This window comes from Vulpes lagopus, chromosome 5 (genome assembly GCF_018345385.1).
Source record: "Vulpes lagopus strain Blue_001 chromosome 5, ASM1834538v1, whole genome shotgun sequence".
Classification (NCBI taxonomy): domain Eukaryota; kingdom Metazoa; phylum Chordata; class Mammalia; order Carnivora; family Canidae; genus Vulpes; species Vulpes lagopus.
The window spans coordinates 81,755,394-81,781,921 of NC_054828.1; the positions used below are offsets into that span (position 1 = coordinate 81,755,394).

The window sequence follows — 26,528 nt, forward strand, 5'->3', positions numbered from 1 at the left end:
TATGAACAGTAATGGATTTTTTTTTTTTAACTCATGTGACCCTAGCATACAGAAGAATCCCCACAATATTTGTTGACTTAATGAGTAATTTACACAAAGGAAATAAACCTAGGAAAGAAAACCATTCTACCTTCCTAGTAGCCAAATAACTGTAGTCTCTACTATCAAGTCTAAATTTTCAGTATAATAATATTAGGAAATATTGACATACACTACTCATGTTGACAAAGTAATAATAAAACTGGTGTTTGTGATTTTTAATTGCTATAATTCTTTTGGAAAAATTTGACTATATAGCATGGGGAGCTGAAAAATTGTTTCAAGTGATGATTGTAAAGACAAGATAAAAGTCAGAGGTCAAATTGCACATACATTATGATTATACTTTTATTTTATATGTATATATTTTAAAAGATTTTATTTATTTGAGGAGAGAGAAAGCAAGCAGGGGGCAGGGCAGGGAGAGGGAGATGCAGGCTCAATCCCAGGACTCTGGGAATTTACATTACAGTGGTAATAGTGGTTTTATGATGTTAAAACTATGGATAGTTTTCCCACTTTTGAAAATATTTTCTGTAATGTTATATTTTATGGCTTAAAATGTACACAACTTATTCTGATATTTGGATCTTTTAAAAAAATGTAATTCTGAATCAAAATTCTAATTTAGAGCAGTTGAATGGTTTTTAAAGTTAATTTTTTTGGTCTTGTAAGGGTTTCTCTGGCTCAGGCCAAAAGGGAAGGATTGATAGTTAAAAGTTGGTATTAAGGTAAGGTGTGTGAGGCCAGCGTAGCATGTTGATTATTTAAGTAAAGTCTTAAACTTGAGTCACATAGCAATTTTTTCACTTTTTAAGAATTTTAATAGTAGATTTTCTGTTTTAAATGTAGTGTTTTTTTGTTTGTGTGTTTAAGGTATCAGTTTTTGGAAGAAGCTTTTCAAAACCAGAAAGGTGCAATTGAGAATCTCTTGGCTAAGCTTCTTGAGAAAAAGAATTATGTTCATTTTGCTGCTACTCAGGTGCAGAATAGGTAAGTGTGTTGCCTTAAAACCATAATTTCACTTTAAGAATTTTTAAATACAGTAGGTCCAGTTTAAACTTTGTGTTCCTTTTATATTAAGCATATATAGAAAACATATTTTTGGAAGGGTAAATGCTCTAAGTTTGAGTTTGCATTATAATGTTTGTTAAGTAAGATTTAATTCACCAGTATTTTGAATACTCTTTACATTTTTGATTATTTTATAATCTGTAAAACCAGACTTTGTAAAAGCCTTAATTAACTGTGGAAAAAGCAATTAATACATTCAGAGTTGAATTAGAAAATTTAACTTTGTGGAAGACATAGTATAGAGTGTGAAGAATGGTGGGCAAATATGTACCTTCCCGTCTGTAAAGTAGGAATTGAAAATACTATTTCTCTTAGTAGTAGTAGTATAAGATTTACGACTAGCGGTTTGTGTCACATATTAAAACCCTCAAGATTTTAGCTATTTATTATTTTTATCAATAATAGCTATTTATTATTTTTATCAATAATAGCATCAATTAAAATTTTATTCAGGTTCATTTCTAAATGAACTAAATTTACTGATAAGGCAAGTGGGAATCAGTTCCATAAATGAATACATATTGTTAGGTGAATACATCCTTGTTAGGTGAAGACTTGGTGTAGAAATATGAACACTTGGATCTGGCATAATTAAAATCTGTGTATTCCTGGAGGTATGAGTAGAATCAATAAATATTTTTCAGTTTCACAAATATTGAGACTTAAAGTACTTCTAGAATGTTAAAATTAATTTATGATATTAAAAATGGCAATACTCAAATATTAAATAGATGAATGAAGAGTACATTATATATTAGACTATAAGGTGGTAGAACTTTCATCTTAAGTGATACCAAAAGAAAATAAAGGTTACTCTGAGGTAATATCTAACAATGCAGTTGACCCTTGAACAACATGGATTTGAATTGAGAGGGTCCACTTATATGCAGATTTGTTGTCAATAAATACATTTTCTTTTCTCTAACTTGATTGTAAGAATATATAATACATATATAAAACATATTCATTGTCTGTTTATGTTACCAGTAAGGCTTCTAATCAGCAGTAGGCTATTAGCTAAGCTTTTGGGGAGTCAAAGGGTATGCATGGATTTTTGACTGCATGGAGTTAAGAGTACCTAACCCCCCACTTTGCCCAAGAGTCAACTCTATATACTTTATATATGCTAATCATGGATAGTTAATTGTCATGAAAATGCCAGGATGTTTCAAAGTTACTGCTATGTTGGGTAATATTGGGGAGGGTAGCTATCTTTTCATAAATCACAGATGAATGTTCTTTTCAAGAATGTTCTTTTCAAGATAATGAGTTCATTTATATGGCAGTCCCATATTTTTATACAGATATTTTATATGTATGTTTCTGAATCTGTATAGAAGTAGAACAAGAAGTTCATGTGTTAATGCAGAGGGTTGGGGAGATTAATGATTTCATATCCAGGAAGGTTTTTTTTTAAGTATTGAAATCTCCAATAATACTTCCCTTTAGACACAGTGTGTAGACACAATGTGTAGTGACCTCCTATCTCCATTATTTAATGTACATTGATTTGTTGTTCTTCACAATTGAATAGTACATGCTTGAATTTAATGAGAATCTGACTGTGGCTAACTTCTCTTTTCGCATGCTTACTGTTTCAGTCTTGGGCTGAATCATTTTAAGTTAGAATCCTACATTATCAATAGTAATTAGCACTCTTATTTTTAAAAATACATCTTCCACTTACTGTAGTAAGGATAGAATTGAATCAAATCTTCAAGTAAGTGCCCAAACAAGCACTGATGTATAGACGAAGGAAAATTACATTATTATTACTCAGACTGTCCTAAAGTTACTCAAATTTGAATTGGGCAAATAAAAGACATTTTAGAGATTGAAAGTGTGAGTAATAGTTTGTAAAGAAGTAAAATGTATAAAAGTTGAAGGCTAATTTCTTTGGTTGTTTAATATTATATGTATTTATATTGTTGTTTAATATTATATGTATTTATATTGTTGGGCTGCTCCCCTTCCCCCCCCATAGGTATCAGCTATTTCATATCTGCAAACAAAACTTTCATCACCAAAATGGGAGCCTATACTTCTTCTAAAACACCTAACAACTCTTAACAAAATGAATTGAAGATGTTTTGGGAAGAACCTATGAAAGGGGGGGCATGTATCAGAACCCACATTTGAGGTGGTTAAGTTATAAGTGAAAATAAATTCTAAGTTTAATTCCTATTATTTCAACAGATAATTACTGTTTGCAACATTATTCTTTTGCACATTATTCTTGAAAAGCATTAAGCAGATCCGATGTGCCAGATTTGACATTAGACAGCAATTATGGAGTCAGATGTTTATATATCACATTCATGTCATAGGAACTAAAGGAGATTGCCATCTAGACTACTAAACAGGCCTTTATGAACTTAATTTAAAATTACTAAATATTTAATCTGTTCTTTGTATAAATAACTTGTTTCGACCAAATTGAGTGCTCAGATCTACCAAAACATAAGTTGTACATTTTGACAAAGGTTTTATTTTAATTATTCACTTAAGTGCCCAGTTGGATGAATTTCTGTAACAGTTGATTCAGAGACATAGGATAAGTTGATAACCTAATGATGCATTTCTCTTATTCAGGATAAAAGAAGTAAATGAGACTAACAAACGAGTAGAACAGGAAATTAAAGTGGCCATTTTCACCCTTATCAATGAAATTAATAAGAAAGGAAAATCTCTCTTACAGCAGCTAGAGGTATGGTTCAAAGCCAAAATAAAAACAAAGACTGCTTCTCTTGCGCTTTAGCTGTTTTAATGTTTATTGAAAGCTCTTTTAGATTGGTTGGGTGGGGGCATGGAAATAAAGAAAATTAAAAACATTTAAAAATTTTCATTTCCTATTAGAAAATAGAGCTTTATTGAGTTAATTTGCAGCCCAATTTAATAATAACTGATTTTAGCTGTATAAATGAGGAGATAGTGTTGTCCTTTTAGAAATGAAAGAATTATTACTAAAGTGTGATACAAAACCAAGACAAAGCCAACCTGCTACATCCTCCCCAGCCCCTAAGATAGGGCCTCAATTTAACTTTTACACGTGAATGTATATTGGGAGTCTGCTTGAGTCATTTGTGTGTTTCATTTAAAAAATATTCCATAGTTTTGTTTAAAATGCTGCACGTTTCAAAATTTATAAACTTTAAAATCACTGATAATTTTGTTGTATTGTTTTTGTGTTGCATAATTTGAGATTAATATGTAGATATAAATTTTTAGATAAGAATCCAGTTAATTTGTGAAATCCAAATTAAGTTTGAAACTACTGACCACAGTTCATTGGTTTTCCAAATTTGGTGCTCTTTAATAGGCTCAGATAATATGGGGCTGTATTTTCTGCACCACTAAATGGTAGCAATTTAAACTGTGTATTTGATTTTTTTAACTTCCATTACTATTAACCTCAGATTTTCCACAGTAGTTATTTTTTTCTGCTCCATTCCTTTATAGAACATTGTGTAAATACTAGACACATAGTTACACACAAATGAAAGAAACTCTGTTGGCAGTGTTATTTCTGAATTTTGTTTTTTTGAAAAATATCTTTTTATTAAGACTCAATTGTGAGATGAAAGTACTCTCACACATAAAGTTAGAGATCCCTTTTCTGTTGTACATCCAACCATGTGTATAACTCTTAGTAGATTTTTGTTTTTAAAAGGACTGTGTAAATGGAGAGCACCGGAGCAGCAACTATTTTTGGTAACCTTTTACCTTACTGCAAATATATTTTAACTATAGGTGTAAAATAATGTTCTTAAACCATGTCAAGAACTTTTGAGTGAAAAGATGCCTCTTAATACTAAATATACAAAAATACCAAATGGTAAATCTTCCACATACTCCTAATATGCTGAATTTAAACAATAGATGTTTTCTAGTATAATACATTCTTAAACTTCGTAAAATAGAGATTTATTTTCCTAAGCTTTGTAAAAGGGATGATTTCTAGGAAAGTTGTGAATCAGCTTCTATCAGTTGAATACTTTTATCCCTTGTTTTACATTACAAAATGAGCAACTTGTTTTCTTAGGAAAAAAAATTGTCCAGTAAATCAAGTTGAGGCATTAAGAAAATGGTTAAGTACCAACTATAGTTACGTTGTTTGGCGTACCTAATGTCGAAGTGTGTATAGAACATCACCTATCGCTTCTGGGAATTTAAGTTCCCAGATAGTTTATTTTTCCTTTGCAGCATTTCTCCCCCCACCCATTGGTCCTTCAGCTCTTACTTACTTTCTTGTTCTTTATGAACTTTTGTCATTTCAAAACTTTCCCTAACTCTACTCTTAGAGTGTTGGAATTTACCTTTCTCATTTTGTCTTAAGTATTTAAAGGAATAGATTTTACTTTAGCCTCATGCTACACCAGTAGGTGGCAGTGGTAACACAAAATTTTCTTTGGTCTGAAACGAATGGAGTTGAATATATCAAATTTCTAAATGTCAGCTCATTGTGTCATAGATTCTGTATGTTGGATCAGCCTAATAGATACTATTTTTAACAAAGACATTTTATCTTCTGAAGGAAAAGAGAGACATCAACTAACAATTTCTGTATATGGAATATCCCTTGTTAGCTTAGAGAACGAAGTTTTAGTTCCGCTTTTGTTAGTGACTTTTCTTTTGATCAGAAGCTCATTAAATAATGAAGTGCTTGTCAACTTATCCTAATTTTAAAAAATAATGTAGGAATTTGTTCATTTATAATAAGAATCGTGAGTTGAAATTTTCATATAGAATTCTTCACTGAACTCTTGTTCTGTTTCAGAATGTTACAAAAGAAAGACAGATGAAGTTACTACAGCAACAGAATGACATTACAGGCCTTTCCCGACAGGTGAAACATGTTATGAACTTTACAAACTGGGCAATTGCGAGTGGCAGCAGCACAGCACTACTGTACAGCAAGCGACTGGTGAGACACATAGTATATTTATGGTTTTAAATTGACTTGATGTTAACATACTTACATTCAGTTAACTGCACTTTTTTAAAGTATAGATTTTGTAGTTTTGCATATGTAATCACCACTATGTTAAGATACAGAAAATTTCCATCACCCACAAAAGCTTCCTTGTTCCCTTTACTCCTGACCCTAGGCAACCATTAGTCTGATTTCTTTTATTTTCTAGAATCTCATATGAATGGAACGAGACAGTATTTATTTTCCTGAAAATACCTGGTATCATAATGCAGTTTATCACCAGAAATGTCAGAAGTTCAAGCATGTGCATTTGATTGCTAATATAGATAGTCTTTTAAACGTGTACTGTCTCATCTGAGATTGACATTGTGGGGCTTGATGAGCTTTTAATGTCTTTATCATGTGTGATTTCTCAAGTGATACTTAAATTTTTAAGACTAATGTGAATTTTTTCCTTTAAGATTACTTTTCAATTGCGCCATATTTTGAAAGCACGGTGTGATCCTGTGCCTGCTGCTAATGGAGCAATTCGTTTCCATTGTGATCCCACCTTCTGGGCAAAGAATGTAGTCAATTTAGGTGAGAAATAATTAGTTTCATGAATATAACTGGGAACACTGAATTAGGAGAAAGTATCTAAAGCAAAACTTAGATACTTAAAACTTAAATTCACTCTTACATGTAAACTTCTTGGAAAATATGTTCCTCATCGGAAACTCACTTGAGCTGTGTTCATAACATCTTTAAGAATGTTGAAAGTCTCCTAATTTTAGATTTAAAAAATGTTTATCATTGCTAACTACCCCCCCCCCCATCTTTTAAAATTGATAATGACTGTTTCATGTCGAAAAGTTAGCAAATGGGCCTTTATTCTCTTGAAAGAGTTTATTAGATGCTTAGTAATTTGTATATTAGTTATACTAATTATCCACTGGAGGAGGACCTACAGGATGCTGATGTGTCTGAAAGTCAAATACTGAAGAATGTTTGAAAGCTAAGAATAGCTCTTTTCCACACGAAAGAGGGATGGACTTTACTCTTGTTGCTCCTCAGTGTGGACCTGTGGACCACAGGTGAAAGTTACAGGGAGTCAAACAGCTCAATTTAAAACAAAGACCAAAAACTTCCCAATGATTAGAACTGTCTACACATTGAGTACAGTCACTTTCAAAATAGTCAAGTCCTCACCATTGGAAGTTGTAAAAGCAGAGGTGGATGGATTTCTGTAAAAAAGTAATTTTTGTGTATTTTAAAATTTGACTATAGCCTTAGATCAGGCATTAGCAAACTTTTTGTATGGCATGGCAGCTAAGTTTTTTGTTTTTGTTTTTGTTTTTGTTTTTTTACATTTTAAAGAGTTGTAAAAACAAATGAAAAAAAAAAAAAAAAAGAATATGTGACAGATCTTAAGTAGCCTGCAAAGCCTAAATTACCTGACCCATCAAAGGAAATGTTTGCCAATTCTGCCTTACATCAGACCTTCCTAAAACTTGTTTTCTATTCCTAGAAAACAAGAGCTCTGTGAGAGGCAAGGAAAATTGTCATTTCTAGGGACATAAGTGGTTAAAACATTCCACGTTTCCACAGAAGACAGTTCTGGAGCAGTGTCATGCTCTCCCCTGCAGATTTTGGCAATTCAAAGGCAATGGCATCAGCATTAGTAATCTTAGGTTTCCTTGAATCTATCCAGGAGAATGGATTTTGACTGACTAGATGGGCCTCTTCTGATAATATCTCTTTCAGATCTTTAATTTTTTATGCATTTGTGTAAATAAAGAATAAGGGCAGGCGATATATTATTCTGAATAATCAAAAGTCAATTATTTGGCTTTGGACTGTTTCTGATCTTCATTATCTTTAAACCTAGCTTATATCTCTGCTGAACTGTCAAATGCTTTGAGTGCTGATAATTGTCAAAGGAAAGAGGAAAAGATAGTGACTAATCCACAAAGTAGATAATTTAATCGTTTATATGCAAATTATTCTCATTTTTTAAATCCTTCAGGTAATCTAGTAATAGAGAGTAAGCCAGCTCCTGGTTATACTCCTAATGTTGTAGTTGGGCAAGTTCCTCCAGGGACAAACCACATTAGTAAAACCCCTGGACAGATTAACTTAGCACAGCTTCGACTCCAGCACATGCAACAACAAGTGTATGCACAGAAACATCAACAGCTGCAGCAGATGAGGATGCAGCAACCACCTGCACCTGTATCAACAACAACAACAACAACACAGCAGCACCCTAGACAAGCAGCCCCGCAGATGTTACAGCAACAGGTGAGTATTATATCATGCATGACATTATTGATAAAGTTTATGAAGGCCTCAAGATTACACTTCTGTCCTGTATGGATGAATTTACACATTTCAAAGTTACTAGCAAGGACAAAGCTCAAACGTTAGAGTTTAAATGTTTCCTCTGGGTTTGGCAGGGATTTGGGGGAGATGTGAGGAAGGGCATTAAATACTTACATGGGAAACAAACTTGACTCTGTACTTACTATAGAGGAGCACAAATTTTTATCATATTTTTTGTTTTCCACATGTGGTTTTGGGCCAGAGAACTAGATAGTTTTTGCCTAAGATCTGGTAAGTTCTTATTTAAGTCAGTGATAGCGGGGAGGGTGAGAGGGAATCTGGAGTAGATTCGGTGCTGAGCACAGAGCTCCCCACACAGGGCTTGATCCCATGACCCTGAGATCACAACCTTAGCCTCTTAGAAATTGGGAGTCGGACGCTTAACTGACTGAGCCACGCAGGCACCTCGACCTGATAAGTTCTTCAGGCATTTGTTCAAATCATTTCCATCCCTGTATCTTTCCTGATCTCCCCTTCCCCATCCAAATCAAAACCATTAATCCAGGTTTGGATAAATTAATGTTAATAAGTCTTACACACACACACCCCCCAAGAGGAAGAGATTGAGGCTAGAACTGGGGGAGAATGTAACTTACACTTTTTACTTTATGCCCTTCTGTCCTAATTATTACCATAATATTTTATAATTGAAAGATAAGTTGATAAATATTATTACGTAAATGCAATTTCTACCTTTTTTAGCCTCCAAGATTGATCAGTGTGCAAACGATGCAAAGAGGCAACATGAACTGTGGAGCTTTCCAAGCCCATCAGATGAGATTGGCTCAGAATGCTGCCCGAATACCAGGGATACCCAGGCACAGCGGCCCTCAGTATTCCATGATGCAGCCACACCTCCAAAGACAAGTATGCCTAGAGTTACATTTGTAAGAATCATACAATTTTAAAAACTAAAAGACATCATTTTTCTTAATCAGGTGGGGGGATGTATGGCCATTAATACCTTTGAGAATTTGATTAATGCTGTGTATCTTCTTGTCCCAGAAAAATACATATACACATGAATTCAATTTTAAGAGCTTCTTTAATGGCATTCCACTCATTATATACTATGCATTAAAAACCTCTGCTCTAATACAGCCAGTTCATTTTACAGAAGTAAAAAACAGAGGAGCTTGTTATTTATTCATGATCACAAGAGGTAATGGTAAAGTCAAGTTTAGAACCTTTGTTTCCTGAAATTATTCCTGTCCTCTTTTAATGCAGTGTTTGGAGCTAATCTATAAAAAAGGGCTTTGAAAACAATAGAGCTATGCTCTGTGTAATTTATTTATTTTTTGCTTCTCTCTGCTTATTTTTCTTTTAAGAATATAGATATGCCTACTCTTAAAAATAAGTGTATTTAGAAACACGTTTTCTAATTTTTGCCTAACAGTAGGTTATATTAAACAGGAGTTAGCATTATAAAATCAGGCTACTTTTACATGTGGTTTCTAGTTATAAAATAATAAATTTCATTTCATAACCATTACAGTGATGTTTCTCAAAGTGTGCTTTAATGACCATCAGAATTACTATGGGGGGGGGGGGTCTTTGTCAGAAATAGGTTCTGAGCCTTAGTCACTGAATCAGGATTTCTAGGAGCAAAATTCTCAAATATGTAAACTTCTACTAACCCAGATCAATCAGCACACTAAAGTTGGATAAGCAGTCCCAGAGCAGTGGTCCTTCAACTTTTAGACCCAAGTACCTCTGGAAAGACTTTTGAAAACTAGGCATTCCTTTACATTTAAAATTGACATTTAAAAGTTCTATTATAAAAATAAATAAAAAAAAAAGTTCTATTATAAGTTTAAGTGGTTGCTGAGGACATAATTTCTGGCATATTGTAAATATTAACATTATAAAGTAAAACCCTTACATCATTCTTATACACGAATCCACTAGAATCCCAAATACCATAGCAAGCTCTTTTTTGAAAATCAAAGTTTAATTCTCTCTTTTCTCCTTGGATTTGAATTACTCTTCTACTTTCTCTACAGAAATTTAATATAGTTACATTTGATAGACTCACAGATCAGTTAGTTGCAGTTTTCTGCAGGAAAAATATCTCTCAATTTAAAAATTGTTAAATTTCCAGTGACAATAAGACTGTTATTAAGCTTAAAAAGATTTTTTTGAACTGAATTTTCATTACAATAATTCCTATACAATTGTTTAAATAGCAGAAATATATTTACATGGTTTAAGAGTATTAGGAAACATAAAAAAAAGTAAAATTCTTTTAGATACACATTTCTTTATGAGATATATGGAGCCTTTTCCCCCTTTGTATTCATTTATATCTATTTGTATGTCTGTTACTTACTACTGGAGTAAATGAGAGTTCAACATCAATTTTTATTACTGTTTTTTCCTGGTTTTTGTTTTCTCATGATGCTCAGGAAACTTGTTTACAAAAACATGTATCCGGGAATTAAAAGAATTTTCTCATTTTCCTCCATTATTTGAACTTTTGTAGATTATAAACTGAAACTCAAAATGAGATAATCAATACTACTTTTAAATCTTTTTATGATTTGATAGTTTCTTCATATCAGAACCCACTCAGGGATTTGTTACCAGGTTTTTGAGCTGAGCACTTTTTCATCAACTTGAAACTCATACCTTTGCTTGTCATTCTGAGAGTATTTTCTGCCTCTGGGCAGGATGCTAGATAAGATAAGGAATGGGTCAGAGGTATACTGTTTTGGGGCTGGGGGTTGAAAGGCAATTGTGAAAGAAGTAGAAGAGGAGAATCCATAGTGTAGACTCTGGCACATTCCTACGGAAATCGTATTTTCTTTAGAAAAAAAATATATAATGAAGGTTGAAGATCTGGACATTAATTTCCTTAAAGATACATACCCATGTACCCATTAGTATGTGGAAAGCCCTCAAATATTAACAGGGGTTTAAATAAAATTTAAAATCTATATATATATTACCAAGGGGCAGGTATACCTTGGAAGAGTGCAAAAGCTCCAGAATCAGATGTTAGGGCTCCTGCAGAAATCATTGGATGTTAGGATTTTGCATGTTTATATTTCTAATTTTTTTATATGTGTGTAATTTGTTTCCCAAAGATTTTTGCCTATGTTATCTTAAAGGTGATTCTCCTAACAGTCCCTCACAATGAAGCAAGTGAGGTATTATCCACATTTCTAAATTACTGAGATTATGGATTTGCCCGAAGTCACAGAGTATTACAGTTAGGAATTGATGTCGTATTTCTGTTTGTACATTTTTTGTTTTTTTTCTACCATATCAATTATATAGTGCATAACTACATGATCTTTTTTCGCAGTTATTTGTGTTTTTAAAAATACAAAAGGGCCAAAGAGGAATATAGATAGAGCAGAGGTTTTACTAGTCTGATGTTTGAAAACTTTAGGGGCTTCCAGATCATCTATTTATACACATCTTTGTTCTGAAATAACATCATATCACCAGGTTGACAGGTTGAAAATTATTGGCAAGTCTACCTTTTTCTAAATACTACACAGAAATGAGTAGGAAAATGTAAAAGCCTAAATTTGAATATTTTTGTATGAGTTGGAGAAGGCTTTACTCTCCTTTCCAGTTTTATTAACAATTGATTTATATCACTGTATAAATTTAAGGCTTACAGCATAATGGTTTGATTTAAATATTTTGCAAAATGATTGTCTCAATAGATTCTGCTAACATCCATCATGTTATATAGACACAATTAAAAAAATTTTTTTTCCCCTCCTTGTAATAAATCTTAGGATTTACCTTTTTTACCTTTCAAATTTTTTAATTTAATTTCTAATTAGTTAGCATATAGCACAATATTGGTTTCAGAAGTAGAGTTCTGTAATCATCACTTACATACAGCACCCAGTGCTTTAATACATAACAGTGCCCTCTGTAATACCCATGACCCATGAAGCCCATCCCCCACCTACCCCACTTTATTAACCCTCAGTTTGTACCTTTAAGAGTCTCATGGTTTGTTTCCCTCTCTTTTTCTTTTTTTTTTCTCCCCTTCCATGTGTTCTTCTGTTTTGTTTCTTAAATTCCACATATGAGTGAAATCATATGGTATCTGTCTTTTTCTGACTGACTTATTTTGCTTAGGATAATACACTCTGGCTCTGTGTATATCATTACAAATGGCAAGATTTCATTCTTTCTGATAGCTGATATTCCATTGTGTGTGTGTGTGTGTGTGTGTGTGTGTGTGTGTGTGTGTGTAAATACCACATCTTCTTTAGGTTTTACTTTCTTAACAGCTTTCCTGTATATAACATACGGTGTTAGAACTGTGGTCATATTTTTATATTTCTCTGTCTTACTTCACTTAGCATAATTCCTTCAAGGTCCATCCATACTGTGGCAAATGATAGAATTGCCTCATTTTTTATGGCTGAAAAATATTCTGTTGTGTATACAAACACACCCATGGACACACACAGTCATACATACCACATCTTCTTTGTCTATTTATCTATTCATGGACACAGATTTCTTCTGTGTCTTGGCTCTTGTTAAGGTAGTGCTTACTTCTTTGTTTCTCAGTCACAAGTATCAGACACTTGTTGTGTATCCTTCCTAAACTGAAAATTGTTGTGAAGGTATAGTTCATATTAAAATGTCTTGGCAGATCAAGTAATGATAACATCTTTTTTCCTAACAGCACTCAAACCCAGGGCATGCTGGACCCTTTCCTGTTGTGTCGGTGCACAACACCACAATTAATCCAACCAGTCCTACTACAGCTACGATGGCAAATGCAAATCGAGGCCCCACCAGTCCATCTGTTACAGCAATAGAGCTAATTCCCTCAGTTACCAATCCTGAAAACCTTCCGTCACTGCCAGATATTCCACCCATACAGGTTTGTATTTAAGTGGATGAGAGATTAAAGCCTCCTGTTTTTTTTTTTTTTTTTTTTTAAAAGCCTCCCTGTTTTTTTTTTTTTTTTTTTTTAAAAGCCTCCTGTTAATTAGAGAGTTAAGGGTCTTCTTTTCTCTTTCTTTCTCTTTCCTTTTCCTTTTCCTTTTCCTTTTCCTTTTAGGAACGTGTTTTGAAGTTTCCAAAGAGTAGAGTATAATATTTGATTTTTAAAAGTTATGTGTGCTAAAACTAGCATACCTCAACATTTTAAAGTAATAAGATAATCAAATATGCTAATCTTTCTGCCACTTGCCAGCGGGCAAGCCTTATTATATATTAGATAAAGCACTCCTGCTATGAGTCTGGATCCAGAGAGGAGAGGAGACCCAGGACCACAATGTGGTCACATCTTATGTTAGGTCCAAAAGGGATGGTGTGCCCCTTGTGCAAACAGGTTGGACTGAGAAAGAGGTTGGAAGGTCTAGATAACAGGCAGTTGCAGTTGGTGGGGGTGGTGTATACTGAGAGAGGAAGTGATGAAGAGTAGAAGATAAAAAAGGTAAAAGGCCTCTGAGGTTTCTCTTCCTTTCACCTGTAGCATTTTCCTGGAAAAAAAAAAAAATCTTGCAGTGCATTCTGAAATTTCATGAATTCATTTGAATTAAAAGCATTTTATTAAAAATTTTTGTGGGGAGTGGTACCTGGGTTGGTTAAGCATCCAACTCTTGATTTCAGCTCAGGTCATGATCTCATGGTTCTGAGATCAGGCCCTGCATCAGGCTCCTTGTTGAGCATGAAGGCTGCTTGGGAGTCTTGCTTTCCCTTCTCCTCTCTGTGTCCACTTGAGCGTGTGCTCTCTCTCTCTCTCAAATAAATAATTTTTAAATGTGACATACAAACTTTTAAATACAAAAGTAATAGAGTCAATCATTTATATTAAAGGAAAAACAGACTAGAAAAAATTTTGTCTTAAACACCTGGCTGGCTCCATCGGTGGAGCATGCAACTCTTGATCTTGGGGTTGTGAGTTCAAGCCCCACATTGGGTGTAGAGGTTACTTAAAAAAAAAATATCTTAGCAAATCCACCTTACTGCAGCTTACTTACAGTTGCATTTAACTGAGCTCTGTTGCTGTGAAGAATACAGCTCATGCACAGTTAGGGATGGATGATTTGTACATTTTTCAGGTATTCACTGAACACTACATACATAAAACACATTAAATTTGAAACAGGTTTAATTAATGATTCCCAGATATACTTTATTTTGTTGATAATTTGGAAGTGGTTAAGAGAAGAATACATGATTCTGGCTTATGAATTGTGTAATGAACCCAGCCTAGACTCGTGGACACCAGGTCTTCTCCACTCCTCTTCAGACATCAGATAGGTTTTGGGTACTTGTTTGGAAAATTCTCTGGGTAATGTGACATGCCAGTACTTGTCGTGCTCATCAAAATACTTGTTTAGGTTGGTAGGTCTGCTTGTGGGCCATCCTGAGGGTTTGTGGAAATAGTAAGGCACCAAGAGTGGGCATAGCACACTGCATGTCTGCATCAAGCCAAGGCAATGACTTGACAAAAAGCATTTTATTTATAAATTTAAATATAACCTTTGAAGTTAAAAAAAAACATTTAAAGTATTTATTTATTTATGAGAGACACAGAGAGAGGCCAAGACAGAAGCAGGCTCCCTGTGGGGAGGCTGATACAGGACTCAATCCCAGGACCCCAGGATCATGACCTGAGCCAAAGGCTCAGTCACTGAGCCACCCAGGTGTCTCTAACCTTTGAAGTTATACCAAGTCATCATCTCATGCATTGTGTAAGTTACTCAGAATCAAGGGTCACCATAGGAGCAAAGAGCAGTGAAATTACTAAGACACTGGGGCCCTTGATTGCCTTTTAATATTTTAATATATTTAATGGGTTTTATTAGAGTTAGTTTTAAAGGATGTTTCTTTAACTTCAAGTTGTATTGTTGCTGAGAGGACTAGACCATATAGAATGGGAAACGTGGGAACATATCTATAAAAAATAAAATTTCTTAAGATTTATTTATTTATTAGAGATAGCACGCTTGAACAGGAAGAGGGGCAGAGGGAATGAATCTCATGCAAACTCCCTGCTGAGCGTGGATCCTAAAGCAGGGCTCCATTCAATACCCTGAGATCATGACCTAAGCCACAGTCAGGAGTCAGATGCCTACCTGACTGAGCCATCCAGGTGCCCCTAAAAAATAGAATTTCTGAGTTATAAGCTTATAGTTTACAAACTACTTTTCACAGGCTGTATAGCAGTTTAATATGTAAAACCATCTTATGATAAGCGCTATCCCTATTTTATGGATGAGAGTAAGAAAGGTTAGTGACTAGTCACCCAATACATGGAAAAGTTGGAATTCAAAGCTCAGGCTTCTGATTACAAGTCTGGTTTTCTCCCCACTGTCCATAGAGATAGTAGGGAGGTAGTTCAGGATTGTAGGCCTGGAAAGGTACAGTATTAAGAGACATGTACAGTGTTAAAAGAATCATTCAGGTCTTGCTAAATACTTAGTATATGCTAAAGTCCTTGGGGACTGAGAATAAAAAGATAAATAAGGCGTGGTTCCAGGTCTTAAAAAACTTTCAAAAGGAAAAGGAAGTATACTAATATTTTACTTAGTGTAATTTGCTCATGCTACTCTGATCTTCATTTGGTGCTGACAGAGATCAGATGGAAGAAGTATAGATGCTACACATCTTTGAAAAGCTGGCATCATATTAAGAGTTTCCTTTTTATCACCTATTAAAAGTTGAAATATAATTCACATACCAGAAAATCCAATTTTTAAAAATGAACAGTTCACTGGTTTTTAGTATATGCACAAGATTGTGAACCATTACCGTTATTTCCAGAACATTTTTATTACCCTGAAAGAAACCCTATCCATTAAGCAGTCATGTTTCCTTCTTTCCCACCCCTGGAAACCACTGATTTACTTTCTGTTTCTATGTTTTTGCCTCTTCTAGACATTTTGCATGAATGGGATTATAATACATGGCCTTCTGTGTCTGGCTTCTTTCACTTAGCAGTGTTTTTCAGGTCCATCCATATTATAGCCTGCATCAGTACTTAATTCCTTTTTATGGCTGAGTATTCTGTTGTATGGATACAGCATGTTTGTTTATGGGTTCATCCGTTGATGGACATTTGAGTTTCTAGTTTTTAGCTGCTAGGAATAATGCTGCTGTGAACAGATTATACAAGTGTTTGCATAAACACAGGTTATTGGTTCTCTGTGGTAAATTTCCAGGAGTGGAATTGCCATGTCATATATTGTATGTGTAAGCTTTTGAGGAACTGCCAAACTGTTTTCCACAGTGGAGGCTGCATTTTATGTTCCTACCAACATTGTTTGAGGATTTCAGTTTTTACACATTCTTGCCAACACTTGTTACTGTCCTTTACTTTTAAAAGTAGAGGTGGTTACCATGAAAGCACATCTATAGTAAGAAATAGTTAACCATATGAACCAAGAACAGAAAGGGAAAGAAACCTATCCTCTCTTTAAGAATCACTTGCTTTCTGTCCTATCCTCTACTTTTCATGGTATAGTAAGAATAAACCTGACAGAGGCTACACAGGAAGTAAACAGGATAGCATTAACTGTGTGATGTAAGTCAGAAGTAAATTCAAAGGCAGTTTTGGAGTTTTGTTGATATATCTTAATAGTAGTTATGATAGCCATCAAGTATGGATTAGAAGGTGATTTAAATAGAATTCTCTCAACCTAAATTACATTTATTTTGAACTGTTGCCCATCTCCAGCATAGTGATAATGCATGTTTGTAATTTACACCTTGAGTTGATACATGATGAACCTGAATACTTTTTGAATACATAAATGAATATTAGATTCTGTTCAGATTCGATTATAATTAATAGCTATGATCCTTTTTTTTTTAAGATTTTATTTAGAGAGAGCACATGTGAGTGCAGGGGGGTGGGGCAGAGGAAGAGGGAAAGAGAGAATGTTAAGCAGAACTCCACACTAAGACATGGGGCTCAATCTCAGGACTCTGAGATTAGGAACTTGAGCTGAAATCAAAAGTTGGATGCTTAACTGACTGAGCTACCCAGGTGCCCCAGTTGATGTAATATTCTAATGATTTATTCTTTATAAAGAATTTTTCAGGGCAACTGGGTGGCTCAGTTGTTAAGCATCTGCCTTCAGCTCAGGTCACCATCTCAAGTTCCCAAACCCCAGATTGGACTCTCTGCTCATCAGGGAGTCTGCTTCTCCCTCTCCTCCTCCATCCTCCATTCCTCCCCCCCCCCGCCCCCCGCTTGTGCTCTTTCTGTCTCAAATAAATAAATGAAATCTCTTAGAAGAATTTTTCATCTTTGACATACTTAGCAACTATTTATCTGGATACTGTATTGGATATTATGACATTTTGGGAAAACTATTTCTGATACTCATGTAGATTTAAATGTTACGGGATACCCATTTCTGTACTGTGCTCCTAGTACTGTCTAAATGAATCAGTCTTTCCTCCCCATCTTTACCAATCTGCTGGGTAAAAAGATATTATTGATTTCATTTACATTTGGTTTATTTGTGTGCTTGGTTGCCTTTTCTTAGTTTCAGTGATGATTTGTATTTCTTCTGTGGATTGTCTTTTTCCTTTTAATTCATAGAAATTATATAACATATAATCTATGTAGTTACTCAAGGATGCTCAAAAAACACTGATGTAATGAATAAATGAATTAATGTTTTTCAAGTTAGACTTATAACTTTATTAATGCTGACTCTTCATCCAGGTCTAGTGAAACCTGGGGGAGAGTGCTTCAGCTAATATTTCCCTGTTGGAGGCTGTAGTGACATTATGGAGGCCCTTTTATGTACTCCCAGTTTGCCTCTTCCTAATCAGTCCTGTCTTCTAGCCTTAGGCCTATCTGGCCAGAGATATAAATTGTAGGTAGGAGAGTATAGAAGGAATGGGAGTAGAGGTTATAGGTAATCTGGGTCTTTCCTGTCTGTTTTGAATCATCCCCTCCTCTGTGTTCATGTGTGACATTGTCCCAATTTCCATCTGTGGCCCATATTATGAGCTCACCCTCCAGAAACCCTCCAGTTGACTAGTTGCAGCTAGGAATTCTCCTAAAGTTACAGCTTACAAGTGAACTATCTGCCAACAGCTGTGATCACCGGGCAGGCACAACTCCTCATAGAGCCCTTCATTGCCCCCCTTTTGAGCCCACTGCCTGTTCCCACGTTTAGCCCTTTATGTTTCTGATAGGAGGTTTTTTAAGGGCTTTAATGAGAAAGACCTATTTATTTTTTTAGAAGAGTCCTCCCTGGCCTGTGTGTGGTATGTTGTGAGCTGGTTTATTTTGATCATTTTTCTATCAGTCCGATTCTACCTTGCTTTATTTCTGTAATTTTCTTTAAAGTTTCTACTTTGATGACATCCTTTTCTATTTTATAACCATGAAAATCAGTGCAATTTTGAGAAGAAAGGAAAGAAGTAAATGTATGTGTTTTCTGTCTTGAATAAGAAGTAGATTTGCATAAAAGGTAATCTTGCCTCTGATGGGAGAGAAGATTAAAAGGCCAAGTTGAGCACAAGGAGACCGATAAGCAAGATTTTCACTTATTTAAGAATAGTTTGCTTTTTTTGGAATAGTGTAAAATTTTTCTTAAGGTAATTTTCATAATTATATAGTATTTACTGTTTCTTACATACATATTGTTTCACCATTACAGTTCTTCAGCATAGTTGGGAGGTTTTAAGAGTGGAAGTTGATGTTTAGGTAGTCTGGCCCTCTGGCTTTAACCTGCTGCCCTGCCTGTAAGTGAGAAAAGGGCTCATTCTCCTGTGGGCTGCCCCTGTGTAATAAGGGGCCCTATATCCCAGGCTAAGGGTTTTTTTCTGAGTGTAGTCTTTTTAAAGTTTTTTAAACCATGGTTTAAAGGCATGAGGGATCCCTGGGTGGCTCAGTGGTTTAGCGCCTGCCTTCGGCCTACGGAATAATCCTGGAGTTCCGGGATCTATTCCCACAGTGGGCTCCCTGCATGGAGCCTGTCCCTCCCTCTGCCTGTGTCTCTGCCTCTCTCTCTCTCTCTCTGTGTCTCTCATATATAAATAAATAAAATCTTAAAAAAAAATAAAGTTAGACATGGACATGATTAAATTTCTATTCAGGTGAATGATTCTGACAGGATTATGAATGCTGAAATAGAGGAAGACTAGATGGACAAGGATGTTGATAAGTAGGGTTCTTCATCAACTTTGAGAAAAGACAAAAGTGTCAGTATATGTCAGAGCTATTTTATTTTCATAGTTGAACATGAAGGGTTTATTGGATTATTGGGTTTTGTCTTGAGCTACCTCAGGTATTTGCTGAAATTATAGATTTGTTCACAAAAACTTTAAACTCGGTGGGTCCTCAGGAGAGGCTGAAGAAACAACAGTTAAGCCAAATTTGATACTATAATCTGTTAGTAAACTGTGAACATAAGCAATTATACTAATGAAAGTAATAGCTTCTCTGCTTTAATCAAAGCAAATTTATCATTTCATTCTTTCTCTTTAGTTGGAAGATGCTGGTTCAAGTAGTTTAGATAATCTACTAAGTAGATACATCTCAGGCAGTCACCTACCCCCACAGCCTACAAGCACCATGAATCCCTCCCCAGGACCCTCTGCCCTGTCTCCAGGATCATCAGGTAAAGCCATCAGAGGTGGCATTTCTTTTGTTACAGCTGACCCTCAAACAATACAGGTTTGAACTGCATGTATCCACAAATATGTGGATTCTTTTTGATAAGTGCAGTAATGTAAATGTATTTTCTCTTCCTTACCATTTTCTTAATAACAGTTTCTTTAGCTTACTTTATTATAAGAATGCAGTATATAATATATGTACTGTACCAAATATAGGTTAATTGGTATCAATATGGCTTCTAGTCAATAAATAAAAGATAAATAAATAATAATAATAATAAATAATAATAATATCTCTTAGATATATTTTTAGGGAGTCAAAGGTTATATGTCATTTTTGATTGCACCATTGAGGGGGTCAATGTCCCAAACATATTATTTAAGGATCAACTGTATATGTATTGGAGTTCTCTAGGAAGACAGAACCAATAGGAGGTATGTGTGTAGAGTAAGTGAAGTTTTACAGAACTGGCTCAAATGACTGTTAGGACTGGCAAGCCATAGGGCAGGTCAGCAGGCTGGAGACTCAGGGCAAAGTTGATGTTACAGGCTTGGGTCTGGAGGTGAAATTCCTTCTTCTGGGGACCTCAATTTTTTCAGGTCTTCAGCTGATTGGATGAGACCCACCCACATTGTGGAGGTTGGTAGGCTTAGGCAGAAATCTACTGATTAAAATGCTAATCATATCTAAAAATACCTTCATAGCAACATCTAGACTGGTGTTTGGCCAAACAACTGGGTAGCTATATTCTAACCAAGTTGACACATAAAATTAACCATCATAATATCAGGCCATTTTTTTTTTCCTGACTGCTTTTTCTAATTATTTTTCTTCAGATACTGCTGGCAATTTTCACCTAACTGAAATAATATATATCTGTAGTATTTACTGTTCAGAGTTGTTAATTACCCCTCCTCAATCCCCAGCTGTATTCTTGTTCTTTGTTGGATTTATAGATGCATTTGCTTGCCATGTCTTACATTTTATAATATAGATGGTCAGTTGAAGAGTTCTTTGGTTTCATACTGAGTTTAAAACTTGTAAGATAATGAAATATTGAAAAAAATTTTCAAAAACAAGAGTTGAAGAAAGAAGTAAATTTTCAAATTGCAGTTTTAAAACAAAAACTTTAAACACTGATAATTATTAAAGTTGTGACTAATTAAGTCTGTGAAATACAGATCTCTTCCAAAATCCCAGTTGTTTTATTGACTTTCTTACCATGAATGAATGATTAAAGCAAGTCCAAACAGATTGACAGTGCAGAAGTGGTTATGGAGTGTATTTTTTTGGTTTAAATTAAATGTTACTTACTTCTTAAATGTTACTTATTTTTTACTTCTGTTAAACAGACCACCTCACTATTTTTAGAGCAAAAATAGTTCAAATATAAAAATGTGAGTTTCTCATGAGATGCTTCATTAATATGGCTTTTGAGTTGTGGAATTTTTAAGGTTTAATATAGTTATTCCAGGACTTTGAAAAGAAAGAATAATTATTAGGAATCTAAATAGGAGATTTACCAGATGACTTGGGATGGAATGGCAAATAGCTTTCTCTTGATCTGGTAGTTTTCATTGATTAGATAGTATTTCTCTGAGGAGGATTCTGAGAATCCTATTTGGACTTAGTTTGACAGAAGCTGGTTGATGCCTGCCCTGCCAAGGGTTACACATGCCATCCCTGATTTGACATGAAGGCTAAGTCTGAATTCCAAGAATTGCTAACTTGCATTATAGTAATCTTTAATTCTTTAACTAGTAGGTAGAATTATGAATATTACCTGCATTTCTACTCATATTTTCATTATTTTCCAGGTTTATCCAATTCTCACACACCTGTGAGACCTCCTAGTACCTCTAGTACTGGCAGCCGAGGCAGGTGAGTGTTAACATTATTAATAGTTTTCTTTTCCTTAAGAAACATTTCAAAAGGTATTTAAAAAAGTAGAATATTACATTTAACTTCTATCTTAGCACCCAGCTTCAACAGTTACCAAGTTATAGCCAGTCTTATTTATTCTGTACTCCTATATATTATTCTCCCCTGGCTTGGATTATTTTGATACAAACTTCACAGGTCTTATCATTTTACTTGGACTATTTCCGTATATATCATTGAAAGAATTTTATTTTTTATTTTTTTTTTAAGAATTTTATTTTATTTTAAAGACTTTATTCATGAGCAACAGAGAGAGAGAGAGAGAGAGAGAGAGAGAGAGTCTGAGCAGAAGCAGGCTCCATGCAGGGAGCCTGATGCGGGACTCAATCCCTGGACTCCAGGATCACACCCTGGGCCAAAGGCAGGCTCTAACTCGCTGAGCCATCCAGGGATCTCTCATTGAAAGAATTTTAAAAATTTTAACCATAGAACCATTATTACACCTAAAAAAAAGTGGTATAACCACTTTGGTATAAACCAAAACACTAATTCTTTAACATCAGTAGAGATCCACTTGATGCCATACATCCCTTTTAAAAAAAAGTGGTTTCTTTGAATCAAATTCCAATGAACTCTATACATTGCCATCAACAGATATATTGAGGTCAAAATCAGTTTATATGTTGAAGAAATGTATTGTTTCTCATACAGAGTTTTCCCTAGCTTGTCATTTAAATACACTATGTGCTGTTTTTTTTTCCCTGTGTATTGATAATTTTGATCATGAGGTTTGATCCGATTCAGGTTTAATCAGGGGGAAGGTGGGATAGGAAGAATATTTCATTGATGGTGGCATGTGCTTCCATCAGGGACACATAATGTTTGATGGTTTTTTGTTCATGACAGCAACCATTAATTGATAATTGCCTAGCTTTTTTTTTTTTTAACTGGTTGAAAAACAAATTTTTTTTAATTAAACATTTTTTTAAGGATTTTATTTATTTGGGAGACAGAGAGTGAGAGCAAGCAAGCCAGCACATGCCCTGGGGTGGGGGAAGGGCAAAGGGAGAAGGAGATGCAAACTTCTCACTGAACAGGGAGCCCAATGTGGGGATCAATCCCAGGACTCCAAGATCATGACCAGAGCCAAAGGTAGATGCTTAACCAATGGAACCACCCAGGTGCCCTCAAAAATAATGATATTTTAATTATTGTGTTATTTCTACGTTTTGTTTACTAATTTAGAATATTTCTGAAAAGAGAAACTTTTCTGTCATCAACTATTTATTTGGATATAAGAAAGGCATAAGAGATTATTTCTCTTTTCATAATAATGAGTTAGTTCCTAGCACCTTCCAACAGTGACCAATGAGGTTTTTTTATTATTACCTTTGTGAACTCATATATTTAGGAGCACCTGGGTGGCTCAGTCAGTTGTGAACTCATATATTTAAACATTTTATGTTATAAATTATTATAGATGTTATTTTTACTGATGGGTTACTGATTGTTTCATTTTTGGCCTGTCAGAGCTCTTTCAGTTTAGCTCCTTAGTCCTTTGGTATAACCTAGGAGTCTTTGAAAGCTTCCTTTATTTCCTGTTAAAAAATGATGTTCCAGGTTAGTCTTATATATTTCCTGCCTCAGGACTAGAGCCCACCATTTCTCTTAAGAAATCCTGATTGTGTTAGTGAGGAAATAGTGCTTGGAGACAGTCTTCTGGGCACTAGGGGCACTCATTGCTGCTGAATTGTTTCTCCTGCCTTTTTGGTGGACAGAGCTAAGAAATGGAGGTGGTGTGTGGAGTGTGTTAACAAAATAGAATAAATGTTGACTGATTTATATACCTTAGTTTGAATAATTTAGTACAATGCAAGAAAGATTTAAGCTACATACATTTTTTTAAAAATTTGGTTGTGTGTGTGCATTCTGAAGACTAGTGCTATTAAATACTTGCATGACTTTTATACTTTAAATAATCAGTACTTTTAGAAGAAAAGTACATATTGAGTGAAAAAGGTGTTCATTCTCAGTAGCAGTACAGTCTTATCAGTTATTCATTTCTCTTGCCAGTGGTTTTGCTCTGTGGTCTAGATAGAACCAATTAGTCATATACCTGTTCTCTTAGCCTATTATTTTGTTAACTCAAATAAGGATGGCTTGAGTTGTTGATTACTTGTTATCCTCTTCTTCCAATTTCCTGCTCTCAAAAGCCAAAATAGAATTTCCTTTGAGGAGGCTTCACGAACTACTGTTATTAATGCTTCTTTTGTGGGGTGGGGAGTGAGGAGCGGGGGGCAGAGAAGAATCAAAACTACTTTTACAGAGAAAAGCAATTGTTGACATTCTATATTAACTAGTCTTGGAAAGTGGTTATTTACTAGAGTTCTTAAATGATTTAGTATAAATGCCTCACCATAAAATATGTTTTCAGGGTCTTTTGAAAGTTTGATCTATGTTTTAAAAGAATTTGAAAAAAAAAAAAGAAAAAAGAAATGAGAAAAAAAAAAGAAAAAAGAAAAAAAAAGAAAAAAAAGAAGAAAAAAAAAATAAAAGAATTTGAAGCTAAGCTTCTATCATACTTCTCTTACCTACATTATGAAGTGTCTTTATTTTCTGGAAAGTTAATATATTGCTTCTTGTTTTTACTTTAATAAACATTTTTTTTCATATAATTGATTTCACGTACATTTTACAGTCAAACATATGTGACATTTTTTGTATTTTATTAGCTGTGGGTCATCAGGAAGAACTGCTGAGAAGACAAGTCTTAGTTTCAAGTCTGATCAAGTTAAGGTCAAGCAAGAACCTGGAACTGAAGATGAAATATGTAGCTTTTCAGGAGCTGTGAAACAAGAAAAGACAGAAGATGGCAGGAGAAGTGCCTGCATGGTAAGTTCCCACTGAGGCTGTCAGGGATTTAAGGAGGCCACTTCATGAATTCTTCCATTTTCTGCATATTAGACTGAATAGTGGCCCTATGGACATTTATTAATTTTGGATATTTATGCCTGGTATAAGTCGGATATCTCCTTCTGTAATTCAAGTTTTTCCTCTAAGTATCAGCTGTAATTTATCACAAAAGATTTAATTGTATTCAGGAGTCATTTGAAATGATCATTTAGTTTGTTATTGGTCAATATTTTTGCCACGATTCTAAATCGGGTTCTATTTTGTTTCAACCTTATTAATTAATTCAGGAATCACATTGAGTCTCAGCCACAAAAGATCCTTGACTATTTTCCTGGACCTGTGAACTCAGACTTAGGGCTCCTGGCATGAAAGAAGTTTAATGATCAAAGAGTTTTGTGATGGGATGATTGTCTTTGGCTAATGAATTACTATTTTAGAGTTTTCCAGATAGAACATTTTATAAAATTTATAATATAGGTGAAGGAAGGCCACCCTCATCTACTTACCCTGGCAGTAAATCTTGAACTTGATTTTTTCTTCTTGCCCAGGCTTGGGTGTCATATTCTACATGGTTGGCACATAGACATTTCAACTTGGAATATTAGCATGTTTAATACAGTATATGTAGATTTAGAAAGCAGAGGGACTTAGCCTTGTGTTTAGAGTAGTAAAATGATAAGTAGGCAGAACAGCATTTCTTAAAAGCTATGCAGTAGATTCTTGTGTGAAAAATAGGGTCTCATAGTCACTTCTTTGTAGGATAAGTATAACCCTATGCCCACTTTCCAATCAATGTGCTTAACATTTTCTTACTATCGAACTGAACCAATATTAGCGTGCTCTATAAGATCATACATTGACATGCCTAATAGTTTTGGGGTTATTTTCATTCCTTTATGTCACTAATGTCATTTCCAAATTAATTTTGTCGGTATATATGTTTGTATATTGACATAATTTTTAAGTTACACTCACACTGCATACAATAAGGATTAAATGCTTCTTCAAGAATTTGTCCTTGTTTTATTTTAGTTGAGCAGTCCTGAGAGTAGCTTGACACCACCTCTCTCAACCAACCTGCACCTAGAGAGTGAGTTGGATGCATTAGCAAGCCTGGAAAACCATGTGAAAACTGAACCTGCAGATACAAATGAAAGCTGCAAACAGTCAGGGCTCAGCAGCCTTGTTAATGGAAAGTCCCCGATTCGAAGCCTTGTACACAGGTCGTCAAGGATTGGAGGAGATGGCAGTAGCAAAGATGATGACCCAAATGAAGACTGGTGTGCTGTCTGCCAAAATGGAGGGGATCTCTTGTGCTGTGAAAAATGTCCAAAGGTCTTTCATCTAACTTGTCATGTTCCAACACTTCTTAGCTTTCCAAGGTACCGGTGAAATAATTGATTTTTTTGTTCTTTATTTTTATAAGCTACAAAAACAACAACAACAACCCATAAAATCCTAACCAATGCATAGTATTTCTATCAGACAGGGACCCTTTTACTCCTTTGGTATTATTTTCTAGAGAAACTAATAACTGAATGGTAAAATGTCCAAGATCTAAGTAATATATGAATGATGAAACATAGACTATTTCCTGGCCTTCAGTTTATATTTAGTGTAAGCAAAGTAGATAAAACTCTAAATTATGAGAGGCAGAGGTCTGGGATGTTGGAGAGATTAGTTGATTTCCTATTGATGCTGAATTTTTTATCTTTTGCAATCAATCTTAATAGGGTCTACAGAAATTTC

General features: G+C 34.7%; 1 protein-coding gene across 2 annotated transcripts in view; it reads left to right on the plus strand.

Annotated features, from left to right (window-relative positions):
• Window positions 1-26,528, plus strand: part of TRIM33 (tripartite motif containing 33) — a 121,087-nt gene that overhangs the window by 82,652 nt on the left and 11,907 nt on the right. For both annotated transcript variants that reach the window (XM_041755410.1, XM_041755411.1), the window contains exons 5-15: window positions 916-1,032; window positions 3,706-3,820; window positions 5,891-6,037; window positions 6,508-6,625; window positions 8,052-8,326; window positions 9,110-9,274; window positions 13,071-13,271; window positions 19,854-19,986; window positions 21,803-21,866; window positions 24,599-24,758; window positions 25,812-26,161. In XM_041755410.1, the coding sequence (XP_041611344.1) occupies window positions 916-1,032; window positions 3,706-3,820; window positions 5,891-6,037; window positions 6,508-6,625; window positions 8,052-8,326; window positions 9,110-9,274; window positions 13,071-13,271; window positions 19,854-19,986; window positions 21,803-21,866; window positions 24,599-24,758; window positions 25,812-26,161 (1,845 nt within the window). The remainder of the gene's footprint in view (window positions 1-915; window positions 1,033-3,705; window positions 3,821-5,890; window positions 6,038-6,507; window positions 6,626-8,051; window positions 8,327-9,109; window positions 9,275-13,070; window positions 13,272-19,853; window positions 19,987-21,802; window positions 21,867-24,598; window positions 24,759-25,811; window positions 26,162-26,528) is intronic.